This window comes from Hydractinia symbiolongicarpus, chromosome 3 (genome assembly GCF_029227915.1).
Source record: "Hydractinia symbiolongicarpus strain clone_291-10 chromosome 3, HSymV2.1, whole genome shotgun sequence".
Classification (NCBI taxonomy): domain Eukaryota; kingdom Metazoa; phylum Cnidaria; class Hydrozoa; order Anthoathecata; family Hydractiniidae; genus Hydractinia; species Hydractinia symbiolongicarpus.
In genome coordinates, this window is record NC_079877.1 from 10176076 (window position 1) to 10192229 (window position 16154).

At 37.9% G+C, this 16154-nt stretch overlaps 1 protein-coding gene across 3 annotated transcripts in view; it reads left to right on the forward strand.

Moving 5' to 3' along the window:
* The first annotated feature begins 406 nt into the window (after window positions 1–406).
* Window positions 407–16154, forward strand: part of LOC130635623 (MFS-type transporter SLC18B1-like) — a 43620-nt gene continuing 27872 nt past the window's right edge. For all 3 annotated transcript variants that reach the window (XR_008982180.1, XM_057445008.1, XM_057445007.1), the window contains exons 1-10: window positions 407–524; window positions 2962–3228; window positions 3646–3741; window positions 4270–4343; window positions 4427–4574; window positions 6061–6129; window positions 6336–6426; window positions 6690–6776; window positions 7613–7692; window positions 9616–9714. Coding sequence is in view for 2 of the 3 variants with exons in the window: in XM_057445008.1 (XP_057300991.1) it covers window positions 3049–3228; window positions 3646–3741; window positions 4270–4343; window positions 4427–4574; window positions 6061–6129; window positions 6336–6426; window positions 6690–6776; window positions 7613–7692; window positions 9616–9714 (924 nt within the window). In the remaining variant the exon portion in view is untranslated. The remainder of the gene's footprint in view (window positions 525–2961; window positions 3229–3645; window positions 3742–4269; window positions 4344–4426; window positions 4575–6060; window positions 6130–6335; window positions 6427–6689; window positions 6777–7612; window positions 7693–9615; window positions 9715–16154) is intronic.

Sequence of the window (16154 nt, forward strand, 5' to 3'; positions counted from 1 at the left end):
TGGAGGAGTAAAATTGCCATCTTGCAACACAATCACTTAAAAGATCTGTTAATAATGAGAAGAAACACACGGCCGGTTTTATTAGGATCTCAGATGTTATCCCAAATCTTAACTAGTTAAACGTAATTAGACAAGGGTAAGTAGATACTAGGACGTACTTGATCTGTGTTTTTTCTAAAGCTTGTTCATGTACAGGTACTAATACGTGATTAATACGTGATTTTTGCCAATTAAAGTAAAAAAAATAAGAACTTTGAATGGCATCCCACAGAATTATTATAATTAAGATATGATTGTTTCACAGTATTAAAAGAAGATTCCCTTGTTTGTTATAAAAGCTTTCAAAGACACCGCAAGTAATAATATTTAAGAGGTTTAGCATTGAGCTTTTTTAAATGAGAATACACGAGTGGATTAGGATGAATAAATTGAATTAATTAACCTTTTCATTAGTCTGGTAAATCATTTCTGTAGTGGATCAATTGGTTACAAAACTTATACATTAAAATAATGATTGTATAATGGTAAGAATAAATTTATCAAGGTCGTATTTTATATTATAGAATAGTTTGTTTTGCAAACAATACCTTTGCATTTTACCTTTGATGTTTTGTAGAAAAACGTCTTATAAAAAAATTGAGAAAATTCATTGTAGGACACTAAAAGTCGTTTACAACATTGACTTATCATATGGTGATTTACTTGCCACATTTAACGAAATATCTATCCACCAGCTACATTTACGAACACTAGTGATTGAAATTTTTAAGTCAAAAATGCACCTGAACCCTGAGTTTATGTGGTCATACTTTAATCTTGACTCGAAACCCTTAAACTATGAACTTAGAACGGGACGAACGTTAGCTCTCCCTCCTGCCAAATCGACCTATTTTGGTACAAACTCTGTTTTATATAGAGGTTGTTGGCTATGGAATAAATGGCCGCAAAATGTAAAATTATGCCAAACGGTCGAAGGATTTAAAAAGCAACTTGTGTCACAAGGAATTATCCATTGTAGTTGTTTAATTTGTTTATAAATTAAATAAAATTGTAAATAAATATTTATTACAACCTCGTTCACAGGTTCTCTGGCCTTTCTTTACAAGAAAGCATAAACTCGATCGACTGGTGACTAGGTTAGTTGGTTTTTATTAGTCTAGGCTACCCATTGTAACCAACTTAAAGTAAAGAATACATACATATATACATACATACATACATGTACCATTGTGGAGTAAAGCTATCGACCCAAGCAAGGCAAGGGTAAGATTAATTAAAAGTTCATTAAACGTTGAAGTATTTTTTGGTATGTTACAAAATAGGTTGACATTTTTCGTTAAATATAGAACTAAAACTATAGTTTGTGTTACCTTTTTTAAATAAAAAGTTATAAGTCTAAACTTACGCAGGTTTCAACTATAAGCAAGAAGCCGAACTTGCTTCAAAGTCACACTTCTCGCGGTCTTGCGATATTAGAATTTTTTGCGGGAGAAAACCTTTGCGGTTGATAGAAATGAAGATATTTTCTATTGTTTACTTGCACTTTAATAACTAATAACTCTAATGTTTCCTTTTTTGGAAAAAAAAGTCTCAAAAGTCGTGTAAAATACGAGATTAGCTTTGGTTTCCCTGGATTCCTTTCAGCGGAATTCTCTAGTCATTCAGACCATTTCTAATTGAAACATTTTGCTGAATGATCTATTGAAAATTTCACAAAACCGGAACTCTCTTCCGCAAATAGCTAGACAACCCAGGGTTTGCAATATCCTGAAAGATTTATTTCTATATCCAGCTAGATAGCGACAACCCTTACATAAAAACAGATGACGTTGGCTAGGATAAAAAGCTCTTATACCAAACTAAATAAAGAATATAGCTTACTTCTCTTAACCGTCTCTTAACATTTGAAAACATACAAAAAATATTCCTATAGATTTAAGGTATTTAAAAGAGAAAAAGGTCAAAAGAAGACCTACAAGCCTAACAGCCTTACTTCCAAACGGAAATGGCCTTCGTCAGCTTTTTTTTTCGGGTTCTGCCGTGATCTGGAAATGCTACGTGAATCAAAACAAAGTCTGTTGAAATCGAGTTCTGTAGGAATATTCCGAAACAAAGCTACGCTGTAGCATTTTGAACAGAATACAGCTATTATTAAAGAAACATTTATAAAAATGTTTTCTCATGTGGTTTGTGTTTACAAGCAGCATGCTCTCATTATGCCTATCAGAAAAACAAATTACCTTAAACGTTGCCTTGTGAGCTTTACATAAATCAAATGAAATGGTCATGTTTTTTGACAGCCAAGCTTTCACAAAACTAAAAGTATATTACGCAAGGCTAGGTCCAGACAGTTTAGTGCTATTAATTAAGCCTTAAAGACTGTCTAATTAAAACAACTTTTAAATTCACCACCAGATTCACCAATACGCTATGTTATAAGAACATGAACCTTAGACTCACAATCCCAGACTCAAATCATTGTTTTTACAACTAAAACTACTCAAGAAATGGAATAGTCAAAAAACCTCAAAAAGCGGTTAAGTGACATAGATTTGCGCAATTATTCAATCAATTATCCTGTTTTTAAATTGGAAATCTCAGCCTTGGGTCGACCATTGGACGTTTTGCTCTGTGGAAAGTTTCTCTTGACAAGGCGGAAATCTTCAAGCCTTGAGGCTTCTTGTTTACTTTTAAAATAACTTAAGGTTGAAATTACTCTTTGAATCTTTTAAACCTTATCTCCCTTTCAAAAATAAATGCTTACTTTGCTGTCTGTAATTGTTTTAATTTTACCCTACAAATTTTCCGATATATGCAAGTTACGGAGGGCGGTTAATTATGTTTCTCACAGACTTCGTAGGTTCTAAAAAGCCATTATAGAGTTAAGCACAAATGTTTTTAGCTGTATATACTATGGCTTAAAACTTTGTGTTGTGATATATTTTCAATTTCTGTTTGAAGGTAACCGTAGCTGTCAATTTGGTAGTGCATAAAGTAAACAAAGCTGCCAGCTCCCTGACAGTAGCGTAAAAAGTGAACGGAGATGCAATGGAGACAAAAAAGAACGGAACTCATGTTGAAGAATCTAATATGTCAAACTCGCTTCAAAAGTCAAATAATAAACTTTTCAGAGATAAAAAGACTACACTTATAGCGATCTCTTTGGCCTTAACTTTCTTCCTTGGTTCCAGCGCCCTTGGTATGCTTGGTCCGTTCTTTCCTAGAAAGGTAAAAAGTATATTTGTCAGGGTTTCCTGATTTCAAATAAGAGGCGGAAGATCAAGGACTGTTTCTTTAAATCCTCAAAAGCCGCGATAATTTTGCATCTGCTATTTATAGCAATCAAATCTTTATCTCAATTTTCTTATCAATGCGTTTCTGTAGATTTCTCCTTGACTGTTACCAAAACCTACTTTTCCTGGCCTTGTGCAGAGACATTATCAATCACTATCTATCTTTGGTTAGAAATTTGGGTTGTGAAATAAAACCTGTCTTACAAATATAGCTATAATTCTTTGAGAAAGACTCACTTAACATAATTTAAGATATCTTTTCTTTTAAGATAGTAATACGTTGAAAATATTTTTTCGTAATAATTCGTGTATGGGAAAACCACGATTTACTTTTTGTTTTATGAATTTCCAGGCTTCAGAAAAAGGATGTAGCGAAACAACAGTTGGTCTCATATTTTCTGTCCATCCACTTGTCATATTTTTGTTTTCGCCAATTGTTGGAAAAATGGTAAGTCTGTGTGACTACATTGTTATTCCTTGAAAAAGATGTATTACTGTTTCATTGTATCTATCTGGTTTAATAATGGTCTTAAAAGAATTTATTCATATATATCATGTTTGTTGGAGATAATAAGTTATTGTGTTTGGTATGGGCGCTTTGACCCTTGTAATTACGAGTGAAAAGAGACATAACGTGTTCGCCGTTGCCAAATTTAAGAATGGTTATACTTGTGACAAAAGACTTGACACAATTGCGGTATTAGACAAAAAGACTGAAAAATCACTTATTTACTTTCAAGTAACGTACATTCCTAAATTCAGGGTTTATTTTTAAGAACATCTGTATATTGCACTTGATAGCACACCTACATGCAAGATATTGCCATTGCATAACACTGCCACCTCTTTATATACATTATAATCATTCCTGACTTGGTATCGATTATTGTTTGATAAACAACAATGAATTTATGACGGAAGAATTATTTCTTTTTTAAAAAATTTTGAAGCCTATAAACCGACTTGTATTTTTTAGATACCATACATTGGCCCAAAGTTTTGTCTAATTGGAGGTTGCACTGTGGAAGGAGCCAGTTTAATACTGTTCGGGTAAACAAAACATATATACAGTTTGGGTGTTAGCTAAATCGAAGTATCGGAAATACAGTTGACACATCTTCTGTTGTTTTTAGATTTGCAATACATTTACCCAATGGAATCCCTTTTATTGTGTTTTGTTTTTGTATCCATATCATCACTGCTCTTGGTTCAGCGTGTACTTTGACAGCTTCGCTCACTTATACCGCAACCCTATTTAAAGATAATTTGAATACAGTTAATGTAAGTAGAAATTTGTGACCAGTTTTTATTGAACGCGTAGGCATTGACAACTCAGTTTTCATTTTACGCTCTGCAGTATAAACGCACGAACAAAAAAGAATCCTAGATATACTAGTTCTCTATCACATTGGTGACGTTGAATTGTAACTCGATAAATCATCACTTACTTTTGGTGTGAAATCTATGTTTGTGAAAGATGTGTGCTTGTGATTTTTTCTCTCAAAGTTGAATGGGCATATGAGCAAAACTACTTTAGGATTATTTGTCCCTCAATCACAAAAACAATTCATTGCAACAGGGTTTATACTTCTTGGTTAACAAATCAGATCAGTTGATTTAATTGGATTAAAATTTTAAACACATTAAATTTCATATTTATAATTTCCAAGTGATTTGTCATCCAATGAGTCAATATAATACATGACTTTCTGATTGCCATGAAGTCTGCGAATTACTGTGGATTTTATTCACGGGCTGACCATTAGTATTGTATTATACAAAAAAAATAGTTTAAAGAAACATTTTGACTTTACGGCTAGCTATCAACGGTTCAGAAGCAAAATTTAATCTAGATTAATAAGTTTTTGTGAAAAGGTACAAATAAAGTCGCTAACTTGATAAAGAATTACCGGGAAATAGGAAACGGTCAATACTATGCTCCTTTCCCCTTTTAGTTGGAGGAAATGGTTTAAGTAAACCTTATCTAAAATGGACAACTCTATGATGTGGACAGCTATGTTTAAGCAAAAACTGCAAGACTATGCGAAAGACTTGAAAAAGGGGCTTGCAAAGTACGAAACCTATATGTATTCAATTCGACAGAACTTTACTCTCTATAGTAAACGCTTCTCTGAAGCAAACCAAGAAAACAATAAGAAACATTTTGTCCCATGAAGTTCTCGCTTCGCCCAAGTGTGAAGTGTAAATTGTGTACACATGAAACTCATACCTGAACTCAAAAAATTCGTGTAAATGTTACTGAACACATTATCTTCTTTCTTTCCACAATATAGCAGTGCTGTGCTTCACTCATAAAATTTTAACCCCGGTTCTGAATTTCGTGTAATGCTTCGAAATATGACATTTCGTGTGTTGAAAGGTGATGACATTTTTAAAGTGATCATTTAGCCCCAGTTTTTCATGTTTTAAAATTTAAGGCAAAATCATTGATTTCACAATGCAATTAATTTTTAGCAATCCTGTACAGCATGAAGTGCAAATTTAAAAACATTTTAATGGTTGCTATACCTGTTGGAAATAAATTGCAGCCGTTTTAAGGAGTAAAAATGACGCATGTTAAAAGATAAATAATTGCAACTAATTAGCTGCGAAAGACAACATTCATCGTCTTTGAGTTTTGATGTACGAAAATCTTTTGTATCATAGCAGTTCAATTCTCCTCGTGCGAACTACATATGTTACCGCGCTGGCCGGCATGTGTATGATTTTGGAGGGATATAAAAACGACTTACATTCTTTACTTTAGGGCATCGTTGAATCCAGTTATGGTGTTGGTTTCATGGCTGGTCCTGCAAAAGGTGGCATACTATACAAAGTATTTTTATTAATGCATTATTTCATTAAATTGTCTTTAATATGTGCATATTGTTTGGTTAATATTCTATTTGGAGCATACTGTAATTCTAATTACTTTCTGCAATAACCACAGCCACATTCTACACTTATTTTATCCCTTATTTTTAGTTTTTCTCATTGAATAATCAAATCAACTTAAGTACAACTTAATTTACTTGTTTTTAGGTCGGTGGATTCACAGTACCGTTTCTAGTTTTGGGCTTGTGTGTTATTTGTTTAATTTTTAGTTTAATCTGCATTTTACCATCGTCCAAAGGTGAGAATCTACTGAGTGTACCAAGCGTTATCTCCATATCGTGTCAAGTCAAATCAGTTTGTTTGGACCTTCTTAATGCAGGAATAATGAGTACCCAGAACTTTAGAGTTACTTATTTGTCTCTCATTATCTTGGAAACTCTAGAATGTTTTCACTTTAACTTCTTCACACATCTGATATTTTGATTGCTTTGTTTATTATTTTGGCAGGCCATATGTTAGTTCATTTACAACCAAATCAAGGTTTTTTATATGTGTTTTTAGAAGTACAAGATGACTGTGGTCATCACGAAGATGTGGGTGAAAGTTCATTGATAAAAACTTTATTGGTACCCGGTGTCTTAATAATGAGTAGGTATAAGTTATACGAAGTGTTTTTATTGTCTCCCTGGCGAGCGGAAGGAGACGGGTAAAGCTAAAACAAATATACATCACAATGAATATGAGTGTATAGTGATATTAAGTTTTCCTTACAAAACCCTGGCCAAAAACCGTTTTTCGAAAAATATTGACATAAGTTAAGAATTAAGGTGCTTAAGGAGATACATTTAATGAATTTACAAACCCGACTCAGGCGGGAGCTCCGTATGGGAGGAGGGGCTAAAAATCCAGACGAAATATACACCGTATTACCAAAAAAATTGACACAAATGTTTGTTAGAGCATTGGAGTGAAACTGCGGCAAAAAAGATTGGATGACGTCATCCCTTTTTCCCGAATCCGAGAAACAACTATAATGGTGGACAATAAATTTCGTGATAAGAAAATCGATTAACGTTTGAGATGTGTAAAATTTTTGAGATTTGATTTTTTCTGATCAATTGTTGATCGATGACCTACCATGACAACAGACGTTTTGACAGTTTTCTTGACCATCCTAAAGCTAACTAAAAATAATGAAACGTCCCTTAAGTCCAACTCTGCAATCAACGACAACAATTGGACCATCCGGCGAAAATAGGGTTAATACATAAGAACTGCCATCACATTTTAAATATAGTCGCAATAACTCCTACTCCGAAAAATTAGTTTTAGATGGTCACTAATCTGTCTAGGAATTGGTGTTTAAAGAAGTTACAGAGTTAAAAGTACATGATTGGGGATTATTAATAGTCGAAAAAGTGGCCTCTTCTATTTATTGATTGCAAATTGTTATTATTCGTTTTTTTTCCTTTGACTTTTTTTAGCTAGCGTAAACATTATGATTGGGATTGCAACTACATTCTTTGATCCAACGTTGGCAAATCATATCAATTCTATTACAAATGTAGGTTCAGAAATTTATAGTTTTTAATTTATTTTGTTGCAAGATCGCTTTATAAAGAATCCTAATATATGAAAGGTGAAAGCATAAAGTTTGAAGAAACGGTTGTACAACAATCACCATTATAATTTACGTAGAATCACATCTGTCAAAAAAGTATCACTACTGTCACTGCTTTCTTATGACGTTCTGAAGATATCTAGGATGTCATACAAGTTTCTGAAACGTTCTACGGATCTCCAGGATATTGTGCAGTATTCTTGGACGAAGTTCTCTTCAGTGTCGTCCATACTTCTAACAAGTCCTGGTGTATCTTTAGGACGTCCTCTAGACCTCTAGGACGTCCTAGGAGATAGTTAGGACGTTCTGAAAGATCTCTAGGTTGTCTTTCCGACCTCTAGAATGTCCGGGGAGATACAAAAGGCATGCAAGCACAACAGCCCCTTAACTAGACAACAGTGTACGATATCAATCCTGTTATTATGCTGAACGTAAGCAGAAAGGATTGATTCATACTTATAATCTCTGGCGTGAATTTGTCAAGATTTAAACCTAAGACCTTCCGCACTGGAGGTGAACACTCTACCACAATGCCACCAGTCAATGTTTCGTTAAGCAAAAACTGCTTAACGTATTGTCATGTTGAAAGCTGTGAGCACTGCTTTTTTAAACGGAACATATCTATCAATCAAATTATTGTTAAAGGAATGGGGTCGTTTTCGCAGATCCGCTTTTTCAACCTGTACTCCAACTGAAGAATCACTGATAGGGTTGATTCTTAATACCAAAGCATGACCACAGGACAGCATAGTTAGCACATATCTCAATCACTATATTAGAAGTTGTACCCAATTGCAGTGACTTTTATTAGTTAGATTAATTACAGGACAACAAGGTTTGTTAACTACGGCATAGATAAATAGATAAATTTGTTTATCACAACCAAAATGCTTGTATCGTCTTGGTAATTACACTAATACGTGTTAACTGCGAGAAAGAAGTACAGACATGGCAATTGGTTTACTTTGCTGGAGAAGAAAGCAAGCACATGCTAATATTTTGACTTTTGATTGGTGAACCATGAATGTTTACTTCGACAGTCACAGCCATTGTTCTCTTTAGGGTGCTTCAACTTTTCTTGATGGAATTTGAATTTCATACTATTTAGTTTGGATAAACATTTTTTTATGAACATATTTTTTATTATTATTTAGCAATATCTTTTTAGCCGTTAGTTTAAAGGGTATATAAATATAAATGGAAATAATTTTAGCAAAATCAAACAACGATTTATTATAATTATTTAGGAAATATTCTATTAAGTTCTATTTTTAAATATCTATGAGTTTATAAACACGAATTACCCATTCGAATGTCGTAAAAGCTTTTGAAACGTTTGATTTTCCACTGACAGTCATTTTTAAACTGTAATCAGCACCCTGTCATTTTTTTAATAAAGTCAGCACTGCCAAGATTCAAAGCGTACATAATTATCCAATGATTATAGTAGAGACAAACGCTGTCCAACAAAGCAAATGTTGTAGAGAAAGCGATTTTTTTATCTCTACAACAGTTGGGCAACAGCTTTTACACGACAATTAATGGAAATCGCCCTTAAATATAGTTTGCAGACATTGTTACTGCAACCATGCAATGTTTAATTATTATTGCAGACATGCAATTATTATTGCAGACATGCAATTGTTATTGTGGACATGCAATTGTTATTGCAGACATGCAATTGTTATTGTAGACATGCAATTGTTATTGCAGACATGTAGTTGTTATTGTAGACATGCAATTGTTATTGCAGACATGCAGTTGTTATTGCAGACATGCAATTGTTATTGTGGACATGCAATTGTTATTGCAGACATGCAATTGTTGTTAAACATTTAAACTCACCTGCTTTGTTTTCTTTTTTAGAACACATTGTCGGTTATGCAAATTGGATTCTTCTTTTTATCTCCCACTGGTTTTTACACCTTCTCAGCTCCTATTGTTGGTATTGTGGCAGATAAGTTGGTAAGTTAACTTTCTGCTTCATTATTAGTCCTTTTACATGTAAATCATATAAGTTGTCTTTTCACATCTTCTTTCCACAAGGACAGAGTGTTAGCAATTGAGTATAAATTCTAATACAATCAGGGAGTTCGACGAGGCATTAGAAAAAAAAACTCCGCAGGTCTGAATATGTCCCCGATTACAGGACATGTGCAGGAAAGCTGTTGGGGGGATCCCTACATGTTAGAGTATGTACCGGATCAATTCAAGACGCGGGACATTTGCAAGAAAGCTCTTGAGGAGGAGTCCCGCGTGCTCGAGGATGTGCCGGATCGGTTCAAAACGCAAGACATGTGAAACAAAGCCGTCTGGGAATTTCCCCATCTGTTCAAAACGCAGGACATGTACAACCTGTTGCTCGATCGAAAAAAATCCCATCTAAAAAAATCTCCATGTGCAACTGGGTTGTTGAAGAAATGCTGTATATGCTGGAGTTTATCCCAGACCGGTTCAGGACGCAAGACATGTGCATCAAAGTTGTTAAGGAGCAGCCCTGGCAGCTCAAATATGTGCCGGACAGGTTCAAGATGCGAGGCATGTGCAGCAAAGCGGTTGAAAAGAAGCTCTGCATACTGGAGTTTGTCCCCGACAGGTTCAAGACTCGGGACATTATAAAGGGCTGTTCAGGAGGATCCGTATATGCTAAGGCACGTACCGGACCAGTTCAAGACGCAGGGCATGTGCAATAAGGCCGTTGAAAAGGATCCTCGGATCCTTGAGAATGTCCTCGAAAGGTTCAAGACTCAGGACATGTGCGACAACATGTGAAATTCATAAGTTATCTTACAACAAGGTTGTAAGATAATACTACTATAATAAATGTTCATCAACTGTCAGCAATAAAAATTCGATATCTTCAGAACTGCAGCATTCATGACCTCTATGGCTGGTATTGGTATCTCGATGTCCCTCATTGCCCTGGCATTGGTACAAGAATCAGAGAAGGAGAGGGAGAACGGGCGAAGGATTAAGGACTTAGAGGTCCGTCGTTATACCTTCGAAACCTTAGAATGAATAGAGCACTGTAAGCGCTGTGAACGTGTGTTGGATGCGTACGACAGGTGCACCTGTGGCCGGAGGTTCGAAGTAAATGGTAAAATGTTGTGTTGGTACTGCAACCATGAATATATTGCATATAATGGGGGTGGCTGCGTATGTATAATGACAAGCAATCCTCTGAAGTCGTTTTAAATACAATAAACAAGATGCTACAATTTGAGAATGAGCTTGTCAACCCTAAATTCTACTCGTTTGCTGCTACCTTTACAGACATGAGCGATATCAACGTGGTCTACCTGACAGTGTCAGTTCCCATTCCTGCTAACGGGGGTAAGGATCAACGGTACAACGTAGGGTACCATACACAAGACCTTGTGGTAGCCCTTAGGGTAAAGGCACCTATACACAAGACCTTGTGGTAGCCCTTAGGGTAAAGGCATCCAAAATCTGGTCCCCACATGGAGTGATCAAGTACATCACAAATGCGGTACCAGCAATGATTCTAGATTTTGAAGAGTACCTCGATTGGATTGCAAAGTATCGTCAAATTTGGCATAAGATTGAAGGACTGATATCTGAGCAATTGACGACAGAGCTTGTGAAAAAAGACCGTTATGTAAACGCTAAACTCAAATACTACAAGGATGCAATCACGACCAAATTCCACGGTATGCCAGTACCCTACGATGAACCCTGCCAAGCCAGTGCCATCCTGGCTATTTCATCAGTGTATGTGCAAGGTAAAAACCACTACCCGCAGGTACATATTACAGAATTCCGATATAAGGACTTTAAGAAAGAATGGCTGCTAACTGAGAATTAAAAAAACATATATTTTATAGGCCATACAGGGCCTATAAAATATACAAAATTAGGGGCTGTAGGCAGGGGGAGTCTACATAGAGCTTGCACACTGCGCAGGTCGAACGTTCTTTAAAATTTCATCTTACATCTCTTTCCTCCCTTCATCACAGCCTTTGGCAATTAACTGGGCTCTCCTTGTTCGTTAATGGCGTTCACAATACGTTTACAACGTCGCTGCATCTGTTCCTTTAATAACATATACTTTTCCTTTTCTCGAGAGATTAGGCTGTACTCGTAGCCACTGATCACGCCGTTTTCTACTGCTTTCGGGATGAGATTAACGACAGAGTTCAATTTCGATATGGCGAGTAGCCTCATACCCTCATGTTTTCTCGATTTCTCACCAAGCCTTTTCAAAGTGTTGCGGAGACCGGCTTGTCTTATTCCGGCTGCGATCGTGAGTCCCCGCATCGGTATGGCCAAAGGGACTCCCATAACGGAGGCCATGGCTTCTATACCAAGCCACGATGTAATTACAGAGTTACCAAGCAGACCGTATTCACAGAAGCGTACCCACGTCCCATGTATCTTAAACTTCTTTGCAAGCTTGTCCTGTTCCTTTATCTCATTTCGCAGATATTTTTCAATATCATCGGGTTTTTTTGAGTCTGTAGATCTGGCTTTCATCCTGCATATCGGTGTTTTGCGCAGGTGCACTCGGTGAATTATGATAGAGCTTTGTTACATCATTCATTTATTCTATCAGGAAATGCATCGTAATGCCGTTAAAGGATATATTTTTGTCGTGATGATGCTCAACTGTTAACATGAACTCTAGTCGGTCCTTAGAGCCCTTCAAGGGTAGGTAGATCGTCATATCTCCCCAAGCATTTAATTCCTTTGTGGGAAGCAAGGCCGGAAATTTAGACTTTTTACCAGTCGTCTTCATCCAACTGCGGACAAACAGGTCTCAATCTATGTTAAACATCAGTCCTATAGTATGAATCATAATCACCCTTCATATAGTACTTTTAATAGGGTCATAGGGTAGACCTAGGAGCTATTGTAGCTGCCTATAAATCACCACGGAGTATCCATCGCTGACACGAAGCCTGCATAGTCCATTTTCAGGACATATATTGGTAATGTAGAGTTGTTTCATCCTTTGTTTCAAAAAAGGATAAGTATGTACTCATACAACCATAAGGCAAGGTACAAATCCAACAGGGGAGAATGGTCACTTCGTATTACAAATCTTGAGCATCAGGGCTTCTACGTGTCTACGGACTCGCACATTGAGGTGGCATACCGTGAATTCACCAAGTATGCCATCAAAATCCCTACCAACCTGCTGAATGACCCTGTTAGGGTGGGCTGGGCAGGGCAGGCCTTGGACTACTAGAATATCCAGGTTAATTTCGCCACCCATTGCGCAACGACGGCATTAGGTATCTCTGCTAGGCGCATGACGGGTTCTGTACCCCTTGTCAGCTCAATCTTTTAATTCCATGCCTCATGCGTCGAATCCTTGCAAGAATGAAGGTCCCTTATATTCATGGGTCCTCACAGTATAAGAACCCCTATTCTACCTCGGGATACGCACGTCTGGCGCGAATACGGTGTGGATGCCAAAGCTTTGTACAAGTTTTAAGCTGTCATGTCGTCACTCACCAACAGCGGTTGGTGGCCCCAGGTCTCCGGCGACTGGGCAAAGTTCATCATCCCCACAAGTCAGGGTCTGACGTCAGAGGGCCTGGCCAAGCAAAACGAGAGGATCAGGGTTTACGTGGTCCTGCTGCTGGGGTCGCAGGTGGGTGCCAAAGCATCCCTGATCGGCTCCGGTAAAGACAACTATACAGCAAGGCAGACTCTATTTTACAAAAATTTGAGGCCATGGTACAACGCCAAGCAAATGTAGGATGTGACATTAGAGAATTTCAGAATGTGTTGCAATATGCCCGAACTCCAGTGACTTTTGCCGTCATGTAAAGCGTTTATATGTTGCCTTCTGACATGAATCTGCGCATATGCAAAATTGTAGGGCATAACAAAAACATTTTAATTGCACCTGCCAACGTAAACAAGGGGGTACAGGTCGATGTGAATAACAAGCCTATTGTGAGGCATGCGGCAGCCGCACCATACTATCAAACCACCTATACATACTACACCACCCACGCATACTATCAAACCACCTATGCATACTACACCTCCTATACCTTCTAAGCATGCTGCACCTATTTCACCTCCCATACTCCCGATCATACTATACAGGCTATAAAATTTTTACCTCCCAAACATACTACGCCTCCTATGCATCCTCCCGAACAACCACCACAAAATCAACATAGGATACCAAAGCTGCATTGATCACGACAGGGGTAGGGATCATCTTTTCCTACATCTGGCTTAAAAATAGTTCACATTAGACCTTTCCAACGTTGACCACGAGAAAGCCAACGGCTGCAGCGATTACCATGTATAGATTCCTAGCTGCATATTCAACAACGTATGCCGCTACTCTTAGGAAGAACAAGATTATGGTACCCATAATCCCGTGCAATCCGGCACCTGCTCTACCTGCCAGGTATTTGAGGAACTTACACAATCGTTCCAGCTGCTTCTCTACAAACCCCTCACCTGCAGCACCTCCAGCGGCACCTGCTCTGATACCTCCCCCTGCAGCTGCAAATACGACGGTGCTTATCAAGACCAATGGCAGAGACGATACTCGCTATGGTTATAGCCTGCTCTTTGAAAAGAATATTTAGCTTCTCCAGCACAGACGTGTCATCTCCAGCAATTTTCATCAACGTTTACTAGATATTCTTCAACTGGCTGTAGTTATTTGAGGATAGTAAACCATGGGCATTTTGCGTAGCCTCTTTTAAATCGTTCAATTTTTCAATTTTTTCCTCAAGCTCTGCTACTTCCCTTTCATAATTAGCACTCTGTCCTTCGTCTGCCCTGGCCTTCTAATTGTCGAGTTCCTTCACCCTAGCCTGTGCCTTGTTAATCTTGCTATCATATAAGATCATCAAGTTACCCTTTATAGTTTGGAGTTCGAGGTTTAATCACCGCCTGTCGCGCTCGGTGAATACTTCATGAGTACCACCAAATAAAGTTTCTTCCATAAAGCTCTCCGTGGCATCTACAAATTTCTCTATCGATTCCATCGAGATGATGTCATCATCCAAAATGTCATCAACCTTTTGCCCAAGTGCTTGGGCTGCTGACTTACCTCTGTTGGGTGTAATAACATGGGCGGGAAAACTCAGGGTTCGCACAAAATCTGCTTCAATCTCTTGATAATCTCTCCAGCAGCTCGCAACCCACCCTTATCCTTTGTGATTAATGCAATAACGTCTATATCGTTAAAAAAGGTGTTTCCCTTCCACACTAAACTCATCGTAAGGTATAGCAAAAGGCTTCCCCAGCCTCGGATCCCTAATAAGACGTTCGTAAAGGTTGTCAACCTTTGATTTTAGTAGTTTTTGCTTCTGCTATGAAAGGCCAGACCCCGGGACACTCTGTTGTTTTCCTGACGTTGAATGCCCTGGTGTTGCAGGGAATTCTGCGTATTATCGGGTTTACCATCTGGACGGCCCTCATCCGGAAGATCGTGATCAAATACTGGATTAATTAGCATCTATGTAAAGATTTCTCCCTTATATAATAAACATGAGTAACGTACTTCGAACGACTCTAGACCCCTATGCAGAGACGAAGCAACTCTTTGGTATCAAGGGACTAAAACAGAGGGCTAAAATTAGCCATATACATTCAACCATCAATCAAAATCAAGACTTTCACGTTGATATCCCAAATATGCCTCAGAATGATGTCATCCTTCCGGGCAGTCGCAAGCTTCTATTTGACCTGACGCTGACAGGGACTACTACGAAGCGCACGATCATGTCGAATATAGGCAAAAGCCTGGTGAAGAACCTACGCATTACATTGGATGGCAACGAAGTACAAAATATTAGCGACTACAATATCCTCGCAGTGTACCGGGATTTGTGGCTACCCAAGTTCGATCGTGATAACAACCTTATCCTAGATGACATCAACCACAATGATGGTACCATCAGGACTATACAGGTCAAAGCTAGTGATCACGTGGGGACGGATGAAGAAAAGGCGATTGCCGCGGCGTATGGCAACACCTTTTGCATACCTCTGAACTGACTAGAGATTTGCCGTTGTATCCGGCCGGTTTATATGAAAGATTGCAGTTTGCACTGCATTTTGCGGCTTAAGGTGACGTGATCAAAGATGCGGGGACAGCAGCCTCGGGAAGCCCGGCAGCCAAAGCGACCGATGCCGCGTACAAAATTACCAATATCAAGCTTGAATTTGACAAGATCACTCATGAAGGCCTGGCAAGCACTATGATGTCAAGGTATGCAAGATTGGCCCTGCCCTACGAACGCATACTCTGTAACAAGGTAGTAATCATGAGGAAGCAGGATACCTCATGTAACCTTCAGATTAATACCCCTGCGAAAAGCCTCAAAGGTGTGTTGCTATTGTTTATAGACCCTGGGGAAGTGAAGCCCTATGCATGCGTCACTGAGGTTTTCTATAATTCCAAG